At 39.3% G+C, this 10,897-nt stretch overlaps 1 protein-coding gene across 1 annotated transcript; it reads left to right on the forward strand.

Moving 5' to 3' along the window:
• Positions 1–1,138: 1,138 nt before the first annotated feature.
• Positions 1,139–1,793, forward strand: LOC126492959 (DNA-directed RNA polymerases I, II, and III subunit RPABC3-like). The gene is made up of 3 exons (XM_050129659.1): positions 1,139–1,250; positions 1,603–1,641; positions 1,726–1,793. Exons 1-3 carry the CDS (start codon positions 1,139–1,141, stop codon positions 1,791–1,793), a joined length of 219 nt encoding a protein of 72 aa, XP_049985616.1.
• The last annotated feature ends 9,104 nt before the right edge of the window (positions 1,794–10,897 follow it).

Below are 10,897 nucleotides of genomic sequence, written 5' to 3' on the forward strand. Positions count from 1 at the left end.
GACGGAAATAGAAAACACTATCCTGAGTGAGGTAAGCCAGACCCAAAAAGAGGAACATGGGATGTACTCACTCATATTTGGTTTCTAGCCATAAATAAAGGACATTGAGCCTATAATTCATGATCCTAGAGAAGCTAAATAAGAAGGTGAACCCAAAGAAAAACATATAGGCATCCTCCTGAATATTAACCTTCATCAGGTGATGAAAGGAGACTGAGACAGAGACCCACATTGGAGCACCAGCTGAAATCTCAAGGTCCAAATCAGGAGCAGAAGGAGAGAGAGCACAAGCAAGGAACTCAGGACCGCGAGGGGTGCATCCACACACTGAGACAATGGGGATGTTCTATCAGGAACTCACCAATGCCAGCTGGACTGGGTCTGAAAAAGCATGGGATAAAACCGGACTTGCTGAACATAGCGGACAATGAGGACTGCTGAGAAGTCAAGAACAATGGCACTGGATTTTGATCCTACTGCACGTACTGGCTTTGTGGGAGCCTAGGCAGTATGGATGCTCACCTTACTAGACCTGGAAGGAAGTGGGAGGTCCTTGGACTCCCCACAGGGCAGGGAACCCAGTCTGCTCTTCAGGCTGATGAGAGAGGGGGAGTTGATTGGGGTAGGGGGAGGGATATGGGAAGAGACAGAAATTTTTAATAAATAAATAAATTTAAGAAATTCAACATAAAATCAGATATACTGAATCTGACGGAAGAGAAAGTGGAGAATAGCCTTGAACTCATTAGCACAGGAAAAGACTTTCTGAACAGAACACTGTAAGTGCAGGCACTGGGATCAACAATTAGTAATCAGAACCACTTGAACCTGAGACATTTCTGTATAGTGAAGGACATTGTCATTTAGACAAAGCCACAGGCTATAGAATGGGGAAAGATGGTTATCAAGTACACATTAAATAGAGAGCTAATATCCAAACGATATAAAGATTCTAAAAAACCAGGTATCAAGAAAACAAAAAACCCAAGTGTGGCCATATGTTCAGCAACTCTGCAGCTTTCATGCCCCTCATGACGGTGAACATCCTGTTTGAAGAGATTTTTGATATGAAAGATATTGTCCCAGAAGACAAGAAATTTGAGTATCTTGACAGAACTCTGAGAGTGAATCTTTCAGGATGGACTACATCTTAGATGTAAATGTTCAGATTTACTTTGTAGACTTAGGTGACAAATTCCAATTGGTCAAAACTAGTACCTTGTATGAAGATGGTTCCTTGGATGATGGTTGTGTTGGTTTGAAAGAAAATGACTCCAAAGGGAATGGTACAATTAGGAGGTGTGACTTTGTTGGAGTGAATGTGGCCTTGTTAGGTAAAATGTGTCATTGTAAAGGTGGACTTTGAGGTCTCATTATGCTCAAGCCACATCCAGTATCTCAATTCACTTCCTAGTGCCTAAAGTCAAGATTGTAGGACATTTGGCTACTTTACCAGCACTAAGTCTGCCTACATGCCACCATGTCACACCATGATGAAAATGGACTAGACCTCTGAAAAATGTAAGCCATCCAGTTAAATGTTTTTCCTTTACAAGAGTTGTCATCATCTTGGTGTCTCTTCCCGGCAATTGGAACCCTAAGATAATAGTGAATACAACCCCACCGATGATAGGCCTTCTAAGACTGAGCAGTTTGAACATGTAATGTATGGGTAAGTGTACAGGGTTGAGGGGAATGATACCTCTACTGAAGTGGCAACACGCCACTCTGCATATATGTCCTATGGGGGCTTGCTCATGAGGATTCAGGGTGACGCCAACAACCTACATTAATTTGAGGTGCATTCCAGAGTGTATCTGCTGATAAAGAAACTGGTATTCTGAACTTGTGCTTAGTCACTCAAATCATGGACATTGTTGAAGACTGAGTATTATTCCCCTGTGAAAGGGACTGGACTCTGTGTCTACTGTGGATATGTATTCAGGTTGTTTGAATTCAGTAGAAATCTGATTTGTCTGAAAAACTTCAAGTGAAAGAGCTTAGCATAAATGTGAAGTTGTGTGTGGCATTTATTTTTTTTTCAATTTAAAGTTTACCTTTTCAGAAAAAAGAACACAACAAATTAAAAATGGGGTATACCAATGACTCATTGAACATAGGGAGGATGACTACATAGAACCTTCACCCGCATGTTCCAGTGTTTTGACCCAGAAAGCTATTCTACAGGCTTCCAAAAGAGAAATGTAGACACTGACTCTACCACAAAAATTTTAATCTGCAGTCCATCCTGCCTTTAAAATATGCTAAGGCATTGGCGGCACAGAACTTGTGGGAGTAGCCAGCCAATATCTGATTGAACGTAAAGCTCATGATTGGGTGACAAAAAGCAGAGACTAGATTGCCCAGAGAACTGGGATCAAATGAAACACTGGTGGTCTAAAAAGAATTATCAATAAAATGACTCTTAATGATATTCTGTATTGGGGTCCTGTGCTAGCCCAGACCATAAATGATTTCTCTTAATTAGACCCCAACATACACTATCTCTCTCTGGACCGGCGTGGAGCCATGGGAATAAAGACACAACTCACATGGTTTTATGGTGGGGGAGATACTCAGTGGTCCCTCAGGAAGTCCTGAGTTCACATCCTGGAGAATTCCTCTTGTTTATTCTCTAAACAGCCTTATATATCAAAACATAAACTGAGGGGAAATACACCAGCATTCTGTCTCCTAGGTAACCAGGTGAATGACTTTTAGTCACATCCTCATCTACCTATCTGCTCTGTATGCTAGCTGTCACGTAGGTTTGAATCAGCATCTCTATCAGGCATCCTCCAAATTACAAAGAAAGGAGCAAAACAACATCCTGACCTTTTGTTAGGTCAGTGACAGCCTGTCTGGAAGGGTGTGTGACCATTTTAGACACTGACTATGGCTTTAGAGCCTGGCTGCCATACCATAATAGAAATAGGGGTCTACAATTCTGTTTTGCTCATAAACAGTGCCTTACTTGGCCATCATCAGAGAAGCTTCCTTCTGTAGCAGATGGGAACAAATACAGAGACAACACAGTCAAACAATACACACAGAGAGACCTTGGAACACATAGGTCTAAACAAGATATCTCCATCAAATCCTTCCACCCAGAGCTCAGGTAACCAACCCTGCAGAGGAGGAGGTGGAAAGAAGAGGGGAGACAGAGGGAACAGAAGACACCAGAAGAACAAGGTCTTCTAACTAAGCAATGATCATATGAACACACAGAGTCTGAAGCAGCAAGCACAAGGCCTACATGGGTCTACACCAGGTCCTCGGTATTTATACTATAGCTTTCAATTTAGTAATTTTCTGGGACTCCTGCATGTGTGAACAACTGTGTCTTATTCTTGTGCCTTCTCTTGGGACTTTTTTAGTTTTCTGTTGCCTTGGATTGTCCAACTTTGATATAATGGCTTTTGTTTTATCTTACTATATCTTATTTTGTTATGTTTTGTTGTTATCCCTTAGAAGCCTATTCTTTTCTAATGAGAGACAGAAAGGAAGTGAGTGGCTCAGATAGGAAAGGAGATGGGGAGGAACTGGGAAGAATAGAGGGAGGAGAAACTGTATTCAGATTATATGGTATTTAAAAATTAAAAGGTAAAAAAGATGAAGTATAGATCTAAACAGAATTCTCAATAGAGGAATTTCAAATGGCTAAGGAACACTTAAAAATGTTTAACATCCTTAGTCATCAGTGAAATGCAAGTCAAAACTTTGAGATTCCATTTTACCCATGTCAGAATGTCAAAGATCAATAAAAATAAGTTTCAGCTAATGCTGGAGAGGATGTAGTGTAAGGGGAACACTCATACATTGCTGGTGGGAGTGCAAACTTGTACAGCTACTGTGGAAATCCTCAGAAACATGGGGATCCAATTACCTCAAGATCTAGTTAAACCACTATTTTGTGCATATACTCAAAGGATGCTTTATTGTATCACAAGGATACAAGGACTCAACCATGTTCATTGCTGTTCTATACATAATAGCCACAAATAGGAAATGACCCTGATGTCCCTCAGCAGATGAATGAATAAAGAAAATGGAGAACATTTATACAATGAAGTATTACTCAGACATTAAAAAAAGACATCATGATTTATGGGAGCCTAGTCTGTTTGGATGCTCACCTTCTTAGACCTGGATGGAGTGGGGAGGACCTTGGACTTCCCACAGGGCAGGGAACACTGACTGCTCTTTGAACTGGAGAGGGAGGGGGAGGGGGGAATGGAAGGAAGGGAGAAGGTAGAAATTTTTAAGTAAAAATAAAAAAGAATGTAAAAAAAGACATCATGAAATATGCAGGTAAAAAATAGAACTAAAAAAATTATCCTGAGAGTAGTATTCTAGTCCCAGACATATAAATATTGTACATATTTGCTTATATGTGAATTTTAGCTGCCAAGTCAATGATAACCAAGCCACAATCTGTAGAACCACAGAGGGTGGGTATAGAGTAGGGGGATAGATTGTACAGATAGATCTCTTTAGGAAAGTGACAGTGAATGGATAGTTATGGATGCATGGGTGATTTGGAATAGGAAGGATCAAGTCTAGACAGGGATTAGAGTGACAATACAGGAAAAGACAGCTAAAATTAAAGGTCATTTGAGGTTTAGTATGGAAACCTAATAAGTAGACTCTCCCTAAAAACATATATATGTATATATATGTATATATATATGAAGGTGATCTAAAAGAAATCATCAAATAATGAAGGAGACAGAATGCCAACTGGCCATTTCTTGTCATTCAGTGAAGCTTCCAGTACCAGGACTGGGTTAAACATCTAATTGAGTTGTTGGCCAATGGGGTCCCATGTGAATCCTTAAACAACCCAGGCTATTGCCAAGGCCTGGTTTCCACACACTGACAGCAAGTTCTCATTGCTGAAGACAACACATGTACAGTTCACTAAACGTGGAGAGGGAAAAACTGGTACCTAAATAGAACCTGTACTCCCATATTCTAGTATCTTTAACAACAAAAGGTACTCTGCAGACTTCCAAGAGAATTGCAAAGACCAACCCTGCCACAAAACCTTTGATCTACAATCCATCCTACCTACAAAATATGTCAGAACAATGGTAGTATAAAACCCATGGGAGTAACTGACAAATCTCTGGTTTGACTTAAGGCGTCTCTAAGAGATAGAACCTATTCCTGTTGTGGATTAGAATATTTGTTTAATTATGCAAAGATATATTACTTTTATTTATGCTGCATTTTTTTAATTATGTAAAGATGTGTTGCTATTTTACCTTGCCTGCCTAAAGCACCTGACTGGTCTAACAAAAAGCTGATGGCCAATAGATAAGCAAAGGAGGGATAGATGGGGCTGGTAGGCAGAAAGAATAGGGGCCAGCCAGCATGGCGCCAGACAGACAGACACAGAGGAAGCAGAAAATCAGGATAGACAATACATAGATAAGTAAATGAATCTCAGGGTACTACATAGATTAATAGAATTGGGCTAATTTAAGTTAAAGGAAGCTAAGGCCAAGTATTCATAATAATATGTCTCTGTGTCATAATTTGGGAGCTGGTGGTTCAAGAAAGCCTGCTATATATACCTGGCACTGCTTGGATGACCAAGAACCAGAGAGCAGACCAGATTCCCAGGAACCTAAAATAAAATCAAATACCAGTGGTCTTTTATTTAAAAAAAAGTAGTGATAAAATGACTGATATTGTACTATACTCCTCAATTAGTATCTTGCCCAGGCATAGAAAGGTAACTATGAAGAGGGTGAATAATGTCTAAGGAGATCAGAGTGAAGAATAAGAGAGGATAAGGAGAATAAGAATGGTAAATTAGGTGAGACTATTTGGGGAGTGTGAAAGCATTAGTTATCAAGAGAAGCAAGAAGGTATTTAGGGGGTATATGGGGTATAATTATGAATAATAAGCATGAATCCTATATGCTAACTAAAAATTAATAAACATGTAAAACTAAAAACATTAATTTTCCGTTTTAGAAAGAAATTTTCCACTCATACAAAAATAAATGTATTTGTACTCAGTGATGTACTGTTCACTGATTACTAAATTACTGTAAAATTAAGGTCATTAGAAACAATGTGCTAAAAGCAAAGACAAGCTGGGCCAAACAGAGGCACACAGCACCCACCTCATTTCACACAGAAGCTTAAAAATGATGGTCATCATTTCTAGATGAATGACTATGACAGAACACTGAACATGAGCAATAGAGAAACTGGAAACTTTTAAGATAAAAGATCGGGGCATCAGCACAGTAAAGTAAATAAAATGATCTTGTATAATTCACCTAGGATTCATAGAGGGCCAGGAGGATGTCTGCTTTTCTTTGCAAGGGTAAGAATAAATGGCAGAGTTTTAGCAAATGTCTCTGTAGATGTTGGCACTCTCGTTGAATGGAAAGTTTCAAAATATTGTAAATATTCAGCCCACTGAAGATATGACATCTGAATTCTTCGAAGTAGTATTGCTTTAAAAAATATGTCATCATATCAAGCAATGAAATTCCAGGGTTTTGTAGTGAGGGTTCTGTCCCTACCTCCCCTCTCACATTAAAGAAATGAAACCCCAGGGTTCTGTAGCCAGGAGTCATTCAAAGAAGGGGTCACAGTCTGAATTTGAATTACCTTAAGTTTCAGAAACCCTTGCACTTTGTAAACCCTGTGGCACCATGCATATTCTACCGCACTGACTATGTGTATAGGTCGTTCAGGAACCAAACATGACCCAATACATTGGTAAATTTCAGCAGTCAGAAAAAGAACCAAGCAAAAGCTAGGAAAATTCAAACCATAATGCAACAAATAACTAATGTCAAATGCTAAAACAACAAATAATGAAAAATTAAGAATCTATATATATAAATTTGAATAGAGGACTTTTGAAATAATCTACTGAAACAATAAAATTGGGGGAGAAAGAACAGGATTTTTTTTTAAAAAAAAAAAGAGGATTAAAGATTATGGGGCACCGGAAAGTGGACAAAGATCCACATTTCTAATCCTTAATCTCACTAAGGTTTTCAAATAGTCATTCCTTCATGGTCTTCATCAGGCATTTTTTTTCCATTTCAATTTGATCATTCTAAGTTTACACGTTTTGAATTTCAAGAAATGCAAAAGGGCAAGTAGGAAATGTTAAGCAAATGAAAAGGGAAGTACAGCTTACAGTATCACAAAAAACAATACTAGGAGCAAAACTGATTTCAGTGAATGTGTGCATCAAAAAAGGGTTAACCACACTAATAATAAATGGCAAATATTTAAAAAAAAAAAAACAAAAAGAAACCAAATGCAAAATTAGGTTAAATATCAAAGATCAGAGGATACATAAATGAAATAGACACAACAAAAGCAATAGGAAAAGAATTGATGAGGCAGTGCTGGTTCTTTGTAAGGGTGAACAAAATCAACAAACCTCACTGCCAAATCAGGAAAAATAATGACCATATACAAAAGATGAGAAGTGAAAAAGTTGAAATTATGCAAAATACCGCAATGACACAATTTAACATTAAAGGTAATTGTGACAAATCGCATGCCAAAACTTGGAAAAACAGAAGAAATGAGTATCTGGATATAACTGGACTGCCGAATTTGAAACCTTAGGGACATTAAAAATATGACTAGATTAATTTGATAGCAGATAGGAACTCAAAATTACAGGCCAGAATCAGAAGCAGAAAACCTTCACAGGCCATTCCTTAGTAACCCACTGACCTCTGCTAGCCCCCACATTTCAAAAGAGCAGCACCAGCTGGATGCTGAGTTCAAATACAAGAAGCTCTGGGGGAACATTTCAATGTTAATTACAACAAATGAATTAAATAAGTCTGAGTTGTTTTCTCTTTTTCAATTCAGTGGAAGTTTAGGAAGTACAGGACTGTGAAAAACACTATGACCAAACACAAGTTGAGAAGGAAAGGGCTTATTTGGCTTACACTGCCACACTGTGGTCCATCACTGGAGGAAGTCAGCACAGGAACACAAACAGGGCAAGAGCCTGGAGGCAGGAGCTGATTCAGAAGCCATGGATGGGTGCTGCTTACTGACTTGCTCCCCATGGCTTGCTCAAGTTGCCTTTATTTTTTTTTAATAGAACCCAGGACCTCCAGTTGAGGGGTGACACCACCCATGGTGGGTGAGCCCTTCCCCATTAATAACTAACCAAGGAAATGCTTAACATGAATGCCTACAGGACAAGCTTATAGAAGCATTTTCTTAGTTGATGTTCCTTCCTCTCAGATGACTACAGTTTGTGTCAAGTCGACATAAAATTAGTCAGCACAACAGAGCCCTTGTCATCTTGATACACAAACACATCACTGTCAGTCTCAACTTTTCCTTTCTTGTTCATTCCCAAGATGATATGTTAATAAAGACATCACAATAAAAAGCATTTTACAGGCGAGCAATGGTGGCATAGGCCTTTAAACCCAGCACCCAGGAGGCAGAGTCAGGTGGACCTCTGTGAGTTCGAGGCCAGAATGGTCTACAAGAGCTAGTTCCAGGAGAGGAACCAATGCTACACAGAGAAACCCTGTCTTGAAAACCCTAAATAAATAAATAAATAAATAAATAAATAAATAAATACAATACAATACAATACAATACAATAAAAAATAAAAATATACAAACCTAAAAAAATCCCACAACCTTACAAATTCAAGCACTTTAAATTTTGTTTCTTGGATCCAGTACCAGTAGATCCATCCAGAGGGGTAAGTGTGTGCCCCCCCAGACGGCAGACTCCCCACGAAGGGAGTACAGGCACCCTCCAATCCCCTAAACTTTCTGGCCATTCAGAGGGGCTTCTCCCTGGCTACTGGCTTTCTCTACTTATATCACCCCATCTTGCCCCCAAGCACCCCTTTCCATCTGCAGGGTCCCAGGATCCCCCAACTCATCCTGCTTCGGGGCTGAGGTCTGGGGACACAGTGGTGATTGCAAGGCTGCAGGGGCTTCTTTGTTCCACACAGCCAGCAACTACCAAACAGGCCCTTTTGTTTGCAAGGCCCTGATCCAGTACCAGTAGATCCATCCAGAGGGATCCACCACCACAACGTACTTCAGGGTGGAGAGGATCTGAGAGCCAACTCCAGGGCTGATGGGACCTAAGAGAGGGAAGACCAAGAAAAACCCCCAAGTACACAGTTAGCCACAGCAAAGATCAGACCAAGCTGCCAAGACTCTCCTAACAGCATTTGAAGGAAGAGATAGGCAGGCACCAATGCAAGAATTCCTCCAACAATCTGAAAAACAACATGATAACACCAGAATCCAGGGAATATACAACAGGAAGACTTGAACATCCTAATCCAGAAGAAGTAGAAGAAATAGACTTTAAATGTAACATTATGAAAGTGATAGAGTCACTTAAACAGGATGTGAAAAACTCCCTTAAAGAAATGGATGAGAAGAATAACAAAAAGTTTGAAGTAATGAATAAATCCCTTAAAGATACCCAAGAAAAAGCAATCGAACAGGTAATGGAAACAGTTCAACACTTGAAAACTGAAATGGAGGCAATGAAAAAAAAAACACAAACTGAGAGATGGCAGAATATGGAAAATCTGTATAAATGAACAAAACTACAGAGACAAGTATAACCAACAGAATACAAGAGATAGAAGAAAGAATCTCAGATGCTGAAGATACTATAGAGAAAATAAATGCACTGATCAAAGAAAACAGCAAATCCAACAAATTCTTAACACAAAACATCCAGTAAATCTGGGACACCATGAAAAGACCAAACTTAAGAATAGTAGGGGTAGAAGAAGAAGAATTACAGCTCAAAGGCCAAGAAAATATATTCAACACAATTATAGAAGAAAACTTACCCAACCTAAAGAAGGATATTCCTATGAAGGTACGAAAAGCATACAGAACACCAAATAGACTGGATCAAAAAAAAAGCATCCCCTTGCCATATAATAATCAAAACACAAAACAAACAAAATAAAGAAAGAATATTAAGAGCTGCAAATGAAAAAGGTCAAGTAATATACAAAGGTAAACCTATCAGAATGACACCTGACTTCTCTGTGTAAACCATGAAAACCAGAAGGTCTCGGATAGATGTGCTGCAGAAACTAAGAGACCATGGATGCAGGCCCAGACTACTATACTCAGCTAAGCTTTCTTTCACTATCAATAGATAAAACAAGATATTTCAGGATAAAAACAAATTTAAACAATATGTAGCCACAAACCCAGCCTTACAGAAAGTACGTGTAGGAAAATCATAACCCAAGGAACATTTAACAACTATCCACCAGCACAACTCAAAGAAGGGAAACACACAAATACTTCCATCAAAAAAAACTGGAGTTAACAACCTCTGTTCGTTAATATCACTTACTATCAATGGACTCAATTCACCTATAAAAAGGCACAGGTTAAGAGAATGGATACAAAAATAGGATCCAACATTCTTCTGTTTACAATAAACACACCTCAACCACAAAGACAGATATTACCTCAGAGTAAAGGGTTAGGAAGAGGTTTTTCAATCAAAGTGACCTAAGAAACAAGCAGGTGTGGCTATACTAATATCTAACAAAATTGATTTCAAACTAAAATCAATCAGAAGACATGGAGATGGATGTTGAAATAGGAGCGGCGGCGGGGCTGCGTCCCCAACACCCCAGCCGCTTGGCTAGCTCACGCCCGAAATAACAACACACAAACTGTATTCATTTAAAGAACTGCTTGGCCCATGAACTCTAACCCTTACAGGCTAATTCTCGCCCCTGGACTAGCCCATTTCTAATAATGTTTGTAAGCACGCCAAGGTGCGCTTACCGGGAAGATTCTAGCCTAAGTCCATCGTGGGTTGGAGTTGCCTGGGAGAGCTGAGCATGGCGTCTCTGCTCCAGCAGAGCTGTCG

Source organism: Alexandromys fortis, unplaced genomic scaffold (assembly GCF_014885135.2).
Source record: "Alexandromys fortis isolate MF-2015 unplaced genomic scaffold, M_Fortis_MF-2015_v1.1 scaffold_318, whole genome shotgun sequence".
Taxonomy (NCBI): domain Eukaryota; kingdom Metazoa; phylum Chordata; class Mammalia; order Rodentia; family Cricetidae; genus Alexandromys; species Alexandromys fortis.

Coding starts and splice junctions, on each gene's coding strand:
- LOC126492959 (XM_050129659.1), top strand. CDS start 1,139: ATGGACTACATCTTAGATGTAAATGTTCAGATTTACTTTGTAGACTTA. Junction 1,251..1,602: donor TGGTTCCTTGGATGATGGTT/GTGTTGGTTTGA, acceptor TGGAACCCTAAG/ATAATAGTGAATACAACCCC. Junction 1,642..1,725: donor CACCGATGATAGGCCTTCTA/AGACTGAGCAGT, acceptor TGGCAACACGCC/ACTCTGCATATATGTCCTAT.